The sequence below is a fragment of the Arvicola amphibius genome, chromosome 14 (assembly GCF_903992535.2).
Source record: "Arvicola amphibius chromosome 14, mArvAmp1.2, whole genome shotgun sequence".
Taxonomy (NCBI): Eukaryota; Metazoa; Chordata; class Mammalia; order Rodentia; family Cricetidae; genus Arvicola; species Arvicola amphibius.
In genome coordinates this window covers 31,382,207-31,400,072 of record NC_052060.1, presented here as the reverse complement: position 1 = coordinate 31,400,072, position 17,866 = coordinate 31,382,207, and the positions used below count along the sequence as shown (strand labels likewise).

Here is a 17,866-nt window from a genome sequence, read left to right as displayed (position 1 = left end):
CAGAGACCCTTACCAAGATTACCAAAGGCCCAGGAGAGCCAGATTTCTTCTGGCTGTTTCAGGTGATATGGTCGGCTCTCTACGTAAGTTAGACTGCAGGCAGCATCTGGCAGCACTGATAGAATGGGGAGTATGTTACCCAGAGCCGTAACTACAAGTTACGCCCCGCTTTCTTACCTTCACATATTCCTGAGTCGGGTCCAGAAGATGTGGATCCCTGAAAAGAGAACAGAGGGACAGATACGAGACAGTTAGAACAAGTTAGGGCAATGCACACTAATTCTTACTGAAATGTATCCAACATTATTTCCCTCTCGTCATTTACGTTAGTGAGCTGCCTCCAATCCCAGAGGGTATGCCCAACATACAAGGGTGAAACTAGAGTCTTCTCGTGTGTGTGTGTGTGTGTGTGTGTGTGTGTGTGAGAGAGAGAGAGAGAGAGAGAGAGAGAAAGCACAACCAGGAGCTCAGTCCAGATGTGCCATTCTTTGCAGCCAAATTAAGGTCTCAGGAAGTGATAGCATTTTATACGTGATGATTCTAAACACACACAAGCCTTGAAAACTAGCCTCAAGTTTGAAAGCAGAGCACCAAGGGAGCAAAGGTGAGGGGGGCGGCCTCGAATGCTCAAACATGTCGCCCTCTCTAGCATTGATGTCATCTAGATTAAGGTCCAGCCAACCACAGCAGGCTACTGTGCTATGCTCGTTGGACAGTAAGGAAATGGAGGTCCTGGCAGGCGGGCAGCTGGCCAGCCCCTGGGTCCTTGCGCACAGCCCTGCTCCTCAAGAACATCTCTTATCAGTAACGCTCCCCACCCGCTGTGTAAACCCCAGTGACTCAGACAAATATCTTCTAGTCACTCCATCCAGTGTACACTCTGCGTCAGCTAGAATCCTCCATCAGGGCTGACCAGATGCTCAGCAGTAGACAGCAGGGGTGGTCCTGGGGAGGATGGCTTGCTACAGATGTGGAGAGACAGGAGAGGAGTGGGGAGACACCAGATCTAGCGCTTTCTGAGCTCGCGTGGTTTTAGAGAGGCAGACATTGTGAAAAGGACAACGGCTTCATAGACTTAAACCTCAAAAGGGCGACACGTTTGCACAGATACAAGATCACTGATGAAGAACGGAAAGGCTGTAAAGCCTGCGTAGCCCGTCTCTGAAGAGCACGCAGGCTTCTTAGCACAGAGACAGAAAGGCCACCGTAGGAAGGCAGGGAAACTCATTGAAGGGTGAGCCCAGCGCTGAGGCCGAGGCCGAGGCCGAGGCTGAGGACATGAATGACTATGGCAAGGTCACTGTTTGGGACCAGAGTGTTCCATCCTACAGGTCAAGGGCACAGTGACCCTGTTGTGACGTGGGATCCTACTCATAAGCACACCTCACACCACCGCGACTGTTCATGACTTAGAGCTGTTCAGAGCATGCAGGCGAGGGGCAGACTGGTATGCAAGGCACTGCTGGGCAGGCAGATAGGTTCAGACATGAGTCTTTTGTGGGTCAAAGGATCTGAGCAGCGCCTAAGTTTGCAGTAACAGGGTATGTTCCCTTTGAAGGGGGGTATGAACCAAAACCCTTCCACGCTTTCAGCAGAGGAACACAGTCTGCGGGGGCAGCAAGGGTGGGGGGGCAGGGGGTGGAGGGTGTTCCCTTGCCAGGCATCTTAAGTCTACCTGCTGTGACATCACTACCTCCTTCTGCAGGTCCCTGTGAAGTCAATGCTGGGTTCACTCTGGAAAGTGTCATACTCTGGAATGTGGTCATGTCACCAAGCCTCGGTTCCATGAAATATCTGTCCCACCAGTGACCAAAATGGTCAGCAACATTTTGCTTGCACTTCCCCATTTAAGTTCTTAAAACTTGGGGCTCACTCACTTGATGTTTGGAGCTTACAGGCCCCGTGGCCCAACCCTGGGTCTCACTAACCATAATGCTGACTTTCATCTTCTCTGTCTTTCTATTCCATGGACATTTTAAAATTTACTTCATACACACACATGCCCTAAAGAACAGATTAGAAAACAGAAACAAAACAAAACACTGGTATGTACTGTTGAAATTGACGGCTTCCAAAGCTTTTGGTCTTAGTATATTGTTTACCTATTAATTATTGATATTAGAAAATAAAACTGAGACACTTTGAAATATTTATCAAAGCGAGAGAGCTCATCCAGGATATCCAGGGCTATGGAGAGAGACTCTGTCTTCAACAAGGGAAAGCAGAGAGAAAAGGAAAAATCCATTACAGGACTGGGAAGATGGCTTAAAGGGTAAAGGTGCTTGCGGCCCAGGCCTGAAGACCTAAGCCTTGGGTCAAAGGCCAGGAATCCATAAAAAGGTGGAAGGACCAACACCACAGAGCTGTCCTCTGGCCTCTGAATGTGCACTGTGGTGTGTGTGCGCGTGCGTGCGCACACATACATCACAATAAAATAAATACAAATTTATATTTACATAAGACATTTTAAATAGGCACATTGACACAGTAAAGATTTAGTGAGGATGACTAGTTTCATGGATCTTAGCATGGACTTGGTAGGACTCAGCTGAATTCGAGTCTACTGCCTTCCATGGACGGTGTCATACGCACTGCTTTAAGTCAAGAGCGAAATGCCAGAAGCACACATAAGTTAAGTGGCAAAGAGAAGGCTACTTTAAAAAAGAAATTACAAATATTACAACTACATCATTATAATTACAGGTATTATAGTTACAGATATATGTTCTGATGCCAAAAGTCAGGAAGGTGACCCCAGGATCATAGCGCGCCTGGGCACCTTAGCGAGACCCCGTTGTTTTTAGAAAAGACAACAGAATCAAACATGGCGGCGAATGGTAGTTATCACTGCAGCTTTCCCTCCTCCTCTTTGTGTTTTCAACAGTCTCACTTTGTGTCCCAGGCAGGCCTTGAACTCACAACAGGCTAGCTGGTGGTGCAAGAATGGAGCCAAAACTCAAGTGTCTGACTCTTATACTGCCTGTCCTTTATCTGTTGTGTGTGATTATGTGACCAGTAACTGGAAAGCGCTGGCTAATTTCAGCATAACCCCCACACATACATTCATATACACATCACTCACACCACATCACACACACACACACACACACACACACACACATCACACACGCACACACACACACACGCACACATCACACACACACACTACATTTGTCTGTTAACATTACCACTGACCTCACTGGGGAGGTCATTAAGTACCAGGAACTGTCAAATTCATGGTGAAAGATATACGTTTTCAAAACTCCTAATTTTCACTTGAAAGATTAAATTTTTGGTTTTGTTTTTCCTGTCTCCCCCCACCGCAATCACTGGCAACTAACAGTATCAAATATTTCGCTTGGGTGCCATTAATTTTCAGGAAAATATCTGTCAAATACCAAGACCATAATGTCATGATTTGGGATTTCAACCTTTTTTTTTTAAGCAGTGCTATGACAATAAAATGTTTTAGGCTACAAGGCTTTATTGCATCATTTTCCTTAGAACTATGTCTAGAATCTGTGCCCTTCTTCCTTCCTTGGCCACAACATACTCTTACCCCTTGAAAGCCAGGGCATTTCTCCCTCTTTCTAGAAATGTACGTGAAAACTCACTTCACTATTCCAGCCAGGTCTCTGGCTAAACCTCAAACTCTACCATTAGAGGCTGTGTAACCAGCATGGCTGGGCGGTGTGCCGGGCCTCAGTCACCCCTGAGGCTCTGCTGGCTGCAGGTAGCATCTTCAGCGAGAGACAGAGTCCCTCACATGCCACCTGCTTCCTGTCTAACAGTAAGAGTGAAAAAAGCTATTTAAGAACTGAGGTCTGGGGGCTGGGACGGTGGCCATGCTGCTTCTTTTCCAGAGGACACAGTTTTCCAACACCCACACAGGGCAGCTCACAAGCCACCTGTAACCCCGACTTCAGGGTATTTGACAGCCTTGCTGGCCCCCAAAGACACTACACATAATCTAACATGCACGCGCGCGCGCGCGCACACACACACACACACACACACGAGCACCTGCGCTAGTAAATATTTTTAGTTTTAGTTTTTAGTTTTTCGAGACAGGGTTTCTCTGTGGCTTTGGAGCCTGTCCTGGAACTAGCTCTTGTAGACCAGGCTGGTCTCGAACTCACAGAGATCCGCCTGCCTCTGCCTCCCAAGTGCTGGGATTAAAGGCGTGCACCACCACCGCCCGGCTAGTAAATATTTTTTAAAAGAATGAGACCTAGTAATACTATTAATAAAGTTTTTAACCTTTTCATCAGACATTTTAAAATAAAAAGCAGTCTCATGTAATGGTTACAGCACAGTTACAGCACAGAGAGGAGGACTACAGGGTCCCTGTCCTGAGGTGTCAGTCATTTCCTCTACCATTGCCACTTAAATGTCATCACAGAGAGGAAGGGCCAGTCGCATCCTGGTACCACTGTGAAATGGACTAGCTGTTATAGAAGCTCTCCCTGATCAAGATCACACTTCAAGAACTTTCATTCCAAAAGGTGTATGTGTTTGTGTGTATGTGTGTGTGCATGCCTATAGACACAAATGTGCACACATCAGCTTAGCGCTCAAAAATTAGATTTTTCTGCTGTAACACCAGGTGTACAGATAACAAAACTGGACTGCATTTGGAATTCACAGTGAATGAAGAGGTTTTTTTTTTTTCTGCTCTTAAGGTAACTATATGAGATGATGATGTGCTAACTTGCCTTATTATAGTAACCTTTTAACTATCTGTATGTATCCCATAATAACATACTGCATACTTTAGATAAATACAATAACACTGACTTTTTAAAAACTACAATCAGGACTCTGGAGACTCCACTTGCACGGTGCCTGTCAGTCTCCCTCAGCTCTCACTGGGCAGCGGCTGGCGCAGCGGTGCAGACACGTCAGCCCCTGCCCTTCGAACCCTTGCTGCTACTAACCGATCCAACACAGCTCCAGTGGCGGCATTCCCTCGCCGCCTCCAACTTGTTCTTGCTCTGCTTTCCTTTACCTTAACAGACATTCATCATCTATGACACACATCACACAATCAGCTGCAACACGCAATGGAGCCTGTCGATGTCTCTAAAGGCAAACATCATGGAGGATCGCGATGCTCAAGACCCAAGCCATCAGCCAGTCATGGAGGGAGCAAAGTACAGCTTCTCAGGCTTAGCAGAGCATCACAAGCGGGGAGCTGCGAGGTGAGAGGTCTTCTGTGCATCCCATGCTGTGCTAACAAGCTGGCACTTCAACCAGGCATTAGAAGAACCTCAAATGTCTTTAAAGAATACAGCCGTTGCTTGGCTAGCACCATGTAGTGTTCTTTTAGGAGATGAAATTCATTTATTCAAGATTTTATTTTATGTGTATGAATGTTTGCCTGCATGTATATAGGTGCACCACGGAGGTCAGAAGAGGGTGCTGGATCCACTGGAACTGAAGTTGCAGGTGGTTGTCAGCTACCTTGTGGATGCTGGGAATTGAACCCGGGTCCTCTGAAAGAGGAGCAAGCGCTCTTTACGAGAGCCATCTCTTTAGCCCCCTAAAATTCAGTGTAAATTATTTCTCTCTCTTCCTTTTTCCTCTCTTTCCTCCCTTTCTTTCTGCCATTTCTATTTTTACGGTCCTGGGGACTGGACTCAGAATCTTGGGTTTACTAGACAAGAGCTCACACCAGTGCAATGTGATGTGGCCCACATCACATTCCAGTGACTTCCTTTGAAAGCCTTGCTGTCCAGTGTGGTTGTCACTAGTCCCAGTGACATTTCAAGTTAAGTAAAATGCTCAATGGCCACATGTGGTCAGTACCTCTAGTCCTACGTATCCCCATCACAAATCAGCTCTACCACCAGAGTCCCAAGTTCTACTGCAGTGAGGGATACTCCACAACACACTTCCAAACAGAAGGACATCCACCTTCCAAAGGGATTGCCCTTTGTTATCCTTGGCCGTGGTTTACTGACTAAATGGGCAAAGGAAATTTCAGGTTCAGCTACCGGTGAGGTCTCCCGAGACACTGGCTTCACAGGCCACCGGTGCAATAAGTGTATTCATTTTTGGAAGTCATTTTTTAAATTATCCACTCAAGACCCTGAAGTATTTTCATGTCCCTAGACTATTTTAGATGTGAAAACTAGCACAAGTCACCCGAACATTCTATAGCAGGGCGTGAACAGTTCTGACTCGGTAGAGACTATGCAGAAGCCATGCAGAGCCACTCTCTATGAATGTCATCAGTGAAGTTAAGGCTTTGAGATCCAGGGTCCAGTGTGATTTACTGAGAGTTACAAGGGGGACAAGGTGCTCAAGCATAACTTTGAATGTGTTGCTAAAAGCTGCTCGTGACAAGCGGAGGATGCATACTAAAGAGTCAAGAGGGACGTTCTTCCATGAGTCTCCATGTAGAGACTCCCAAGGCTACTCTTTAACAACTACGGCTTCAAGTGGGGGAGAAGAAGAAAAGGAAAAGACAAGTATTCCCCATGAGTTGGCTAGATACATTAGAGGTGTGATTTCCTCTCATCTCTGACATAACCAGTGAGCGCTTGCTTCAATTTCCTTCCCACCAGCAGCTATAATGCCTATACCTAATAGTCTCCAGTGTCTCAGCATCAGAGCTAAGGATCAACTATTTGGAAACCCCAAATTACTTAAGGAACCCATCTTCGTCTCCTTCCTGGGAAAGGCAGGCGTTATTCTGGCCAAGGCTGCTCCTCCCAGGCAGGCTTCACCTGAGAACCCTCCTTCTGAGTCCTTCCTCCAGGAAGTTGGCCCTAGCCAGCCTGACTTCGGTCATGCGAGTCCACTCCACTGCTGCATGCTGTTCTAGGTGGCCAGTCAACCTTCCCCCTGCTCCATTAAAGAGGCCTGGCTGAGGGAAAGCATAGACTACCCAGTGTCAGGGTGATCCCATTTCTCGGGGGACACTGGCACTGGCTCCGGAGCCACAGAGGCACAGCACCTGGTAGGGGAAGTACAGGTTAAGCACCCCCTTTTCCAAAGAAGTTTTAGGTTTGGATCGCAGTGAGTACCAACACACATTGCGGGAGACAGGAGAAAAGAATGTTCCAAGGGGGGAAAAGAATGGAATTTTATACCCAGATAGGGTGGGAAGGGCAGATGCTAGATTACAGAAATTCCATCTATAATCAGAACTCCATTCACAGCGCATGACTGTATTTCCCTTTCTGATATGCTCACCAGTTGAGCTGGTCTGAGGAACGCAGTAGCTAAATTATATCTGGACTTCAGTAAGGGAACTGAGAGTACAAGATATTGCTAGGACAAGATGACTTACAGGAAGTCAGCAAGTAGTTTAGTTTCAAACTGAACCAACATCATCCGGGCGATACCAAAGCAAGCCCTGATTACCTAGAAAGGCCCTGATGAAGCACCCCTGCCTGGCCGCCACGCTAGTCACACTGTTATGATGGTTTGACGGCACCGTCATGATGGAGGAGTGTCTATGTGTTACTTTCATTTTTAATAAAGATACTGCCTTGGCCCTTTAAGAGACAGAAAATTAGGTAGGCGGAGTAGACAGAACAGAATTGTGGGAAAAAGGAAGCAGAATTGGGGAGACGCTTCAGGCAGTCACCATATGCAGTCGCCATGCTTCTCCTCTTTGAGATGGACGCAGGTTAAGATCTCTCCTGGTAAGCCACCCCTCGTGGTGCTATATAAATTACTAAATATGGGTTAAAGCAAGATATGAGAATCAACCAATAAGAAGCTACGGGCCAGGGGCCAGGCAGTGTTTAAATGAATACAGTTTCCGTGTAATTATTTTGGGCAAAGCTAGCCGGGTGGCGGGACACAGCCCCGCCGCTCCTTCTACACCGTCATCAATGGATGCATGAAGGGGACCCAGGAGGGCTAGCTCATGGGACAGGCACCCATGCTAAGGGGTTCTGTGCGTGAACTCTGAACTGTGAGAACCTGGGCCCAATGTGCCACGTGAACAAAATCTTTTCCGTGTCTTGGTTTTGTCTCCTATAATGTGGGAATAATAATAGCTCCTAGATCATAGGAGATGTGAACACCAAATAATGATGGAATTAATTTTCCAAAATATTTTTAAAACAGTGCCTGACACACAAAAGTCATATCTGGTGTAAGTCTGAGCAATGCATCAGATAACATTAGTTAGGTCTTCTCCCCAAATAGTGTAAGTAAAGGATAAAGTGTAACCAATACAGTGAACGGATAAAATTTGAACCTGTAGCTTTAAAAACCATGCTTACATCAAGAGATGGTGGGGAAGATGGAAACTTTATGATCATCAGATTTAGATGACCATATTCAGGTCATGAAATAGAGAGATTATCAAGGATCCAGAGGGATCCTAGGCTACGTTGATTGATTCAACCCCAGACGAAAGGGCGGTAGGAGCCGCTTGTCAGACATGTCTGGAATACTCACTAATACGCTAGAAGTGATAAAACAGTAATAAATGAAATGCTGGCTTATGAAGGCCAGCCAGCAAAACCAGGAGTGAGCAGAGGGGGAGAAAGTATTGACACAGAAGATATTTAGCCTATCAAGAAGAGGCTTGAAGAGAGAGTTGGCAAGACTGTCACCTCACAGCTCAATGTCTCTGTGCGAGAAAGAGCAAATATTCTGTTAAGACAAGAGGTAGGGAGCCGGGTGGCGGTGGTGCTCATTTAGCTTGTGCTACCCTGTTTCAAGGGAGTCAGGCATGATGATTCACACCTGAATTTCAGCACTCTGGGAGGCAGAGGCAGGCAAGATCTCTTAAGAATTTGAGGTCAGCCTCGTCTACATAGGGAGTTCTGGGGCTAGCCAAGGCAACAGTGAAACTCTGCTTGAAAGAAAGAAAGAAAGAAAGAAAGAAAGAAAGAAAGAAAGAAAGAAAGAAAGAAAGAAAGACACCATAATATTTAATTAGACTCCTATAAGGCAAGCGGTGCTCCCTGCAATGCCCAGATTAATAGAGAGATAGGAGGAGGAGTCGTTTGACCCTCTAACCGATCAGAGCACCTGGATCAGAGAGTGTACAACCCCCACTCTCAAGAGCAGCGGCTGAGTCAATTGTGCAGATGCCTGGCCGACACAGGCCAAAAGACGAGCACGTCAGAACTGTCTGCCTCTCCCGCTTTCCTGGTTCTCCTACTGCAGGTGAAGTCGAGAGAAGACACTCGGTGTTCAGGACATCAGCACACGTCTCCCGAGCCCTTGTCAACACGGCTCTGAGTTGGCATGTGGAAGACATCAGCACAGAGCATGTCAGCTCACGCTTCTCCGCATGGATGGACCGGAAGGCACTGTGTGCAGGATGGAAAGGAAATCCTGGCAAGCTGCTTGGAGGACTTTCCAAGGCGGGGATTTGGCACGCCCTCTGATTATTCTGTTTTCCTCATCTGAAAGATCTTGAGAGCAGAGTGGGACTACAATCCAAGTCCCCCTTGGTCACATCCTCGAATAAACCCAGAGACACCTGCATTCCATACGGGGACAGGAGTGCAGCAGCTCATGCAGTCAATCCAGCATCAAGACTCTAAACTAGTCTCCTAGCTAGCCAGAGATTGGTGCGGGAAGGGGAAGGATAGAGACAGAAATCCAGGCTGGTTGGGCCTGGGACAATATGTACAAGACCCTGGGTTCAATCCCCTGTCCAAATACTTTAAAAAAAACAGCACTTCAAAGGAAATTAAAACAATCTTTTATGAGATACCTATTTAGACACAGAAGACTGTGTCTACTCCTTCTCAGGCAACTACTTGAACTCAGCTCACAGAAAGGAGCGAGCGTTCTCCTACGCAAATACCCTTCCCAATGGATCAGATACCATAGCAGTTGGCCTGAGAGACCTGCCTCTAAGTTGAAATAGAATATCCAATTATTCACATAAGACTGCAGCCAGAAGTCTCCAATCACAGATTTATATTCTCCAAGAGAGATCACTAGAAAACAAACAGAGGGTCTTGGCAATCTAAGTGAAGGGGGCAGGGGTAAAAATAATATTTTTGGCTCATGCTAATTATGACTCCCCAGGCTATGATCCGTGATGTGGCATCTCTGGTTACAAATGGGAGTTCTGGCTGGCACCACAGCCCTCCTGGTGGGTGGGCGGGCTGGTGCCCCTCCTGGAGGGTGGGCAGGCTGGTGTCCCAAGGTCAATAGAGATGACAGCAGGGTGAAACTAGACTCTTGTTATTTTAGTTTTAAGTGTATTAAATGGTAGATAACATCACTCTCTGCTTAAGTTAAGTCATTTAGAAAGCATCCACTTTTTCCAGTTTCAACTTCAGGAATGTCAAAGTCACGGAAATGATATACTCACAATTTACTCTCTCATTAGTAACCAGATTGATTCTTTCCTTCCTCTCAAAAGGACACTTGATCTGAGTGGTGGTGGTTTTGAGTCACACCTCTTAAGCAGTATTTCACTGAGAGAGGCCTCCCTGCTTTTCTCGAGTAGTTAGAATCCAAACTGAGAAGCTCTCTGTCCTAAATCACAAAATGTCTCTTTTCCTCTCCCTCCCTCCCTCCCTCCCTCCCTCCCTCCCTCCCTCCCTCCCTCCTTCCCTCCCTTTCTCCCTCCTTCCTTTCCTTCCTTTAAGCTAGGGTCTCACTTGGATCTTGGTTGCTCTGGAACTTGCTATGTAGACCAGGCTAGCCTTGAACTCACAGAGGTCTGCCTGTCTACAAAATATCTCAAGGATTGCTTTTTTAGTTGTTGTTCATAATGCACAATTAGTGGCTACCAGTGTCACCAGACATTGCTTGGGATGTAACAGCAACAACAAAATGAGTCATCTCTATTGGGATCATGATTTTAAATCAGAGAAGAATGTGAGAAATCAGACAAACGATTCCGGACTGAGATAACGCCACATGCCCCCAAACTCTGCAGAGCCAGCACCCCCATTCTGCAGTGTCATTGTGTGCTCATCCATACCTGTATGTACCCATTTGTGTGTACTCCTCCCCCTCCATATGACAACCCCTTCACGTGTCACTGAGCCTGGGGAGAGGAGGCTGGAGCAAGGGATGGGGCCAGGTTGATGAACAGATAGTAAATGACTCACTCAGACGAGCAGGGTGGCCCAGTGAGGAAACTGCAGATAACAGCAGCCTGCTTTGTACTTTAGAAAGCTGAAAGGATTAAAACTTCACTGCAAGGCAATGATGAATGTAAAGTTAGCAACACTGAACATGGTGTGTGTGTGTGTGTGTGTGTGTGTGTGTGTGTGTGTGTGCGTGTGTGTGTGTGTGTGTGTGCATGCGCATGCCCGTGACATGCGTGTGTGAGTGCTTGTGGAAGCTGTTGGTATCTTTCTCCACTGTGCTATGCTGTATTCTCCTAGCACGATCTCTCACTGAACTTGAAACTCTGTTTGCACTTGGCAGGCTGGCCCCTGGACTCCCATAATCCACCTGTCTCTGCCCTCCCAAGGCTGCAGTCCAGGAACACTCGGCCATACCTGGCTTTTCTTACCCAGGTGCTAGGATTTGTGTTAGGTCTGAGTGCTTGCACAGCAAGGATCTTACCCGCTGAGCCATCCCCTCAGCCTTAGCGTTTAATCAGATCCAGCTATTCCACACTGTTTACAGGTATCAAAACATCACATTATCCAGTCGATAGGGACAACTCTTAAGTTTTTAATGTGTGCACTCAAACAAATGCAATATTAAAATGGTGAATATGCTAGGGTTTGTATTGTATATATTTTCACATATATATACAATAAAGTTTTTTACAGATAAGAACTCCTAAAATATGGGACAATATGAGAGAAAAGTCGAAAGGAAAGTGACCAGTGTTAGTATTTGAAGGCTCAAGACGAGTGAGTGCAGGCATTGTTTGTTGTTGTTCCACGGTGTAATCCAAAGGGGTCTGAAAGTACCCCCTAAATGAACAGGAGTGGGATTTAGTTTTGCTTGTTTGTTTTATTTTGTTTTGATGCGGGGTCTCACTATGTAGCTCTGGCTGCTCTAGAACTCCCAGAGATCCACCTGCCTCTTCCTCCCAAATGCTGGGATTAAAGGTTGATGTTACCTTGCTCAGCCTTAGACAATTTCTTTCAAAAATTCAAAAGCAGTAGCAAAAATCCACCTGTTTTTAGTTCACAACTATTATAGAACTGTAGAATAAGTGGCGGGTATAAACCCATTATATTATAAAACACAAGACTGGAACAAAGCTAAACTCTCAATTAGAAGGCAGATTTCAGAATACAGAATATGGTACAAGAAGGGCCCAGTTACTCTGATGTTTGGAAGGAAGTATGTGCCCTCAAGTGCTTGTTTTTGGAAAGAAAGACTGGGAATCCATTAAGGGTTTGGCTTTCATTAACACAACAGAATAAATACAAAATAGAGATAAAGATTGGGCAGAAATTAAATGGTAAACAATGATAGCATGAAGAACAACAGACAAACTTGACTCTTCACAGAGCCTGCTGGAATGAACCCGACAGAGTGAAGGGGGCACAAGACACCGCAGGAATGAAATGGAGCATAATTATACACGTGGTTAGGAAAACCAAACAGATGTGTAGGGGCAAACAAAATCAAAACAGAAAAAGAGTACTAAAACAGACTCCAAGAAGAAAGGGAACACTTACTCCCACAGCCATCTGAAACACAGAATTAGTGGTTCACAACCTCCCAGTAAGAAAATCTCTGCATGTGATGGCTTTTAGTACATAGTCAGTTCTGCCAGACTGAAATGATCTAGTCTTTGGAAAGTATAAAAACTCCCCGGGAAGACTTGACAAAGAAGATGCTGAGATGTTGATAGACAATGCAAAGTCAGTGAAAGGGAAAAAGAAAAAGAAAAAGAAAATGTATATGCTAAATTTCACAAATTGTAAGAAAAAACAAAAAGGTCTAAACAAAATACTGACAAACCAAAGCTAAGAGCGCACGAAAAATACAATCAAGTTAGATTTGCTCCAGGGATTTTGTCAATTTAATATGAGAAGTTCTAGTCATACAACTTGCCACATTCACGTATTGAAAGAGAAAAATAATTCGGGACACCCAGTTGATTGGGAATATACTTTTTAAAATCATCATTTCATGGCATCGGAGATTTGATGAAAGGTTTCCATCAGCAAGCATCAGTCTCACTTATAAAGCATTAGAAGTATTAGTAGGATCAGTCAATCATGGCATCAACCAATCGGAAACAAGGGAAAGACATCCCAGTTACTGCTTCTGTCTACCCTAGTCTTGCAGGCCTTAGACTATATAGCTAAATAAGCAAAGAAAAATAAAGGTGCAGAAGCTGGCAAAGGGAGACTCAAACTGTCACAATTCATAGACGATGTCAGGATATGAATGGGAAATGTTCCCCCACAGGCTCATGGTTTGCATACTGAACAGCTGTGGAACCTTTAGGTGCTAGGACCTGACTGGCAGAAGTAGGCTTCTGGAGGCAAGCTGGTGTGGGAGAATTGTCTGTATTCTGTCAATCATGTTTTAAATAAACACTGATTGGCCAATAGCCAGGCAGGAAGTAGAGGCGGGACAACCAGACAGGAAGTAGAGGCGGGGCAATGAAAACAGGAGAATTCTGGGAAGAAGGAAACTCTTTCTGCAGTCCTATCTCAGACACTGAAGAAGCAGGATGTGATCTGCCCTGCTGAAAAAGGTACTGAGCCATGTGGCTAGCATAGATAAGGATAATAGGTTAATATAAGTTACAAGAGTTAATAAGAAGCCTGAGATAATGGGCCAATCAGTTTATAATTAATATAGATCTCTGGGTAGTTTCTTTGGGGCCAAACAGCTGTGGGAACTGGGCAGGACATAAACCCCAACAAGCAGGCCCCCATGTTACAGCAAGCCTTTGCAGAAAACCCAGGGCCACAAGTTCCCACTGCTGCAAATGCTGGGTTATGCTTTCCCCATCCTGGTAGACAGAACCCTCTGTCCCCAGCCATGAGCCAATAACCTTCCCCCCTTTAGGTGTTTCTGCCAAATCCTTTGTCAGGGTTATGAGGAAAGTACTACATTACTGTCTGCACAGAAGCCAAAGAAAATCTACAAAGATCTTGGAAGTAGGGCAAGGATCTAGATATTCAAGTACTACATGAAATCTTAGAATTAAAGCTTCCTGAGGGCAGGAGCCAGCAGGTGGTATCTGAGGTAGAATCCTTGCTTTGTGGGTGGCTCATTGTTCCCAAAATTCACTCATTCCTAGAACACCGGGTGGAACCGTAGTACACGAAGATTTACCAAGTGTGGCCAGTAGCTGAGTCTGTGTACCTAAAGTACTGGGCTCCCAAAAGGACTGACCTTGCAAACCTGGAATCTACCAATTATTTTCTTAACCAACCCTTGCACCAGGGCATGCTTCAAAAACCAGGAAGAGGGACCCAACAACCAAGACAAAGCTTGCTTCCCACTGGTAACTTGGTGGCTTCAGCACCTTAGAATCTCTGTTCTCCACCTGAAACTCTACTGACCTCTCCAGATCTTGGCTGGGAAGAGAGGAATGGAGAGACAGCGGCAGACTCTAACCTACTAATCTTCCCTCCACTCTATTAGAATCATATATTACATGTCACTATATATTTAATTCTAATGTTTAATTAGAGAAGGTTAATGTACAGAAAAGTTCGACATCTTCTTTTCTATTCCATTAGAAGTTATCTGCGGAACCGGGCGGTGGTGGCGCATGCCTTTAATCCCAGCACTCGGGAGGCAGAGGCAGGCGGATCTCTGAGTTCGAGGCCAGCCTGGTCTACAAGAGGACAGGCTCTAGAAACTACAGGGAAACCCTGTCTCGTAAAAACAAAAAAATAAAAATAAAAAAAAATAAGTTATCTGCAGTTCAGGGTCTCTGTCTATGCTGCCAGCCTTATCTCTTTATAACTCCAACAAATCCAAATTCTCTGAATCAGCAAGCCTCGATTCTCCAACTTATTAACATTTGTCCCCAGAAAACATAATGTGACCACTCTTTTCTGTGCTCCATCACAGCCACAGCTCAAAGAATCAGTAGCGTCTCAGCTCACCTTTCTTATGAGTCAGGAAGTTTTTAATCTTTTAGATGTATTTATTTCATGTGTATGAGTGTTTGCGTCATGTATGTTTGTGCGCCACATGCAAGCCTGGAGCCCACAGAGGTCAGAAGCGAACATCGGATCCCCTGGTATTGGGGTCACAGACGGCTGTGGGCCCCCATGTGGATGTTGGGAAGCAAACCTGTGTCCTCTCGAAGAGCAACAAGTGCTCTAAGCCAGTGAGCCGTCTCTGCGGCCCCAAATCCTAAAGTTTTAGGGTAAGACTAACTGGAATATACACCGTGTGCCCTGTTTCTCTCCCTGGACTGTGGAAACACTGAGCACAGGCTCCATATCCTCGCCATCTTTGCAGCTTTAGGGCAGGGCTGCTCGATAAATGTTGGTTTGTGTGTATGAGTGTGTAGATGTGTGGCCTGCGCTGTGCAGAAGACCTGGACCCGAAACCTTCTCTTTCCTCGCACTCAGTGGGTTCACCAAGGGGAAGATAATATCAGATGAAGAGCGTTCATAGGTTGAGGAGTCTAACCATTAAGATTGTTGGGCCACAGATCTGGGACTGAACAGTGACAGCCTCAGATAGCTCCGTCAGCCATAGAATATCCATCCCCAAGGCCAGAGAGCTGCCTCACTTCCCACACCACAGACCAGATGCTTCTGAAGGGATGTCGACAGGCTGGGCGCCCCTGCTGAACACGAAAATCTCTGGACATGCTTGAAATGCCAGGGAGGAAGTTAACCGGGACGGTAACCCAGAGGATAGGGTTCACCATGGGACAATTTCCATCTGTTGGCAGGGAAAATAAGGAGAAACAGATGTTTTGCGAAAGGCAGGTGCTGCGCATGGTATGCACCTGTAATCCCAGCACTTGGGAGGCCGAGGAAGGAGGGTCATGAGTTCAAGGCCAGCTTGGACTAGATAGCAACTCTCTCAACAAGAGAAACAAAACCCAGGACTGAGCCAGTGAGCAAAGTAATGACATCTTAGGGGAAATATTAGCCGTGCCCAGATGGACAAGGTTTCTTTTTTCTGATACTGAGATCAGTTATACTGGGAAATATTAATGGTACTGGGAAATACGGTCTGACTTCGCCTTTGCTAACTTTAAAGGGTATGTAGCTGTTGGCACAAGGACCAGAACACTTTGGACACAGACTTAGGAAGATATCTTTGCCACATCAGCTTGTAAAAACAAGTGAGAAGAGAGACATTCTTCTGTATCTCGACATGTTTGCTGATGATGACACCGTGCGTATCACCAGCTGTGGACCGGACCAACATGAGGACTTTCTAATGCTCACAGGGTTAACACGTGATGCCAGAATTATCTCGTGACACCAGGATTCCATGAAGACTAAATCAACAGGCCTTCCCGGCAGAAAGCCATGAAGCTCTGGGGAGAAGGAATCATCCTGCATTTCTTAGGTCAGAGTTCAAACCGTCCACCATATGTGATCAGCGCAGTCAAGTGTGACGACCTCCCTTGGTCTGAATATTGAGCTTCAATTGATGCCCCTAAAATCACAGTAATTTTCTCTGACAACCATAGCATAGCACTGACTCATTCTGAGGCCACAGCGATCCAACCCCTAGGATATTTCTCATGGAGAGCAGTTAATCTGGATCCCATATTTTTACTTTGTAATTAGTGTTTTTGGACATCCAGTGTAAGTCTTTGTCTCTCCCTATAACACTTGATTTAATTAAATTTGGTGTGTTGTTTCAGAATCCGACATCCTTTTCTATGGCTCTTATTTGTCAGGGGACATCCTTCTTAAGTCTCCAAGATTCACATCGGGCACCCAGGAGATTGCTATGCCAATATTATCGTCTAATTGGACTTTTTAAATGGATAAAAATGGGCTTGAGGACACAGCCTTCTGCAGGCTTCATATGCCACCATGGAGCCTGACTCTCTCACCCTAAAGATGGTACCAATAGCTATGTTTGCATGGTGCCTTCCTAACATTACTATACACAGAAAGCATTGGAAACCAGATAGGGCTTGCTTTCATTAATGCCCTGCTGGCTTTACGAAAAGGAAGTCCCCTGAGACATGTGAACATCTCCAACTTGTCACCCCAAACACTAAGTCTTCATTCCATAGACCAGACACCACCATCTCCCTGAGGAAAATCACCCGACAAAAAACGCGACCTCTCTCTCCCTTCCCACTGTTCCCACCTTACTCATTGGCTCACCCCAGCTGCCAGAGACACACCCCACCGTTTCTAAACCTTAGCACATTTTGTAGATGAGTTTTAACTCCCTGCCTTCTGTATAAAAAAACGAAAAAAAACTATATGTAGATTCTTTCCGGTGGTGTTTGTCAGCCCAATATTCCCCATGGTGGCAGGGCTTATCATGCCTTCAGCTCCTGTTCTCTCAGTCTCTGTGATCTCTGGGCCTCTTCTCCTGGCCTTACCCACTCCAGGCCAACAATTCTGCCTGCACATTTCCCATTCACCCCCTTCCCAATCAGAGCAGTTATTTCCAGTGAGCCGAGCAGAAGTCCAACAATTTGGTTTCTCTACGGTCCTCCTCTCTGTGATCTCACTGTTCCGCCATACCTCGTGAAAGCCCTTTTGTTACCCGTGGCATTTTGCACAGTCCTGCTTGCTCTGCCCTCTGCCTCTCTCACAGACCAGTGACACCCTCCACTAGGATCCTTAGCTGCATGACCTTTCCTGTGGTCGAGGTTCAAGGCTGGGACGCCATAGCGGCCATGGGAACACAGAAGGGGCAGGCCCCGAGGGAAAGATTACCTACGTAATACCTCTACACCGTGTTTTCGTGTGTTACCTGGACAGGTGGTAAGGTCAGAGGTCAGGGATTAACTGAGTGGTACACAGGGCTATCTGGTGGGTGG

At 45.9% G+C, this 17,866-nt stretch overlaps 1 protein-coding gene across 1 annotated transcript in view; it reads right to left on the bottom strand.

Annotated features, from left to right (window-relative positions):
* Bcar3 (BCAR3 adaptor protein, NSP family member) overlaps positions 1-17,866 on the bottom strand; it is a 105,658-nt gene that overhangs the window by 73,122 nt on the left and 14,670 nt on the right. Inside the window, exon 3 of the mRNA XM_038310748.1 lies at positions 178-217. Within this exon, the coding sequence (XP_038166676.1) occupies positions 178-217 (40 nt within the window). The remainder of the gene's footprint in view (positions 1-177; positions 218-17,866) is intronic.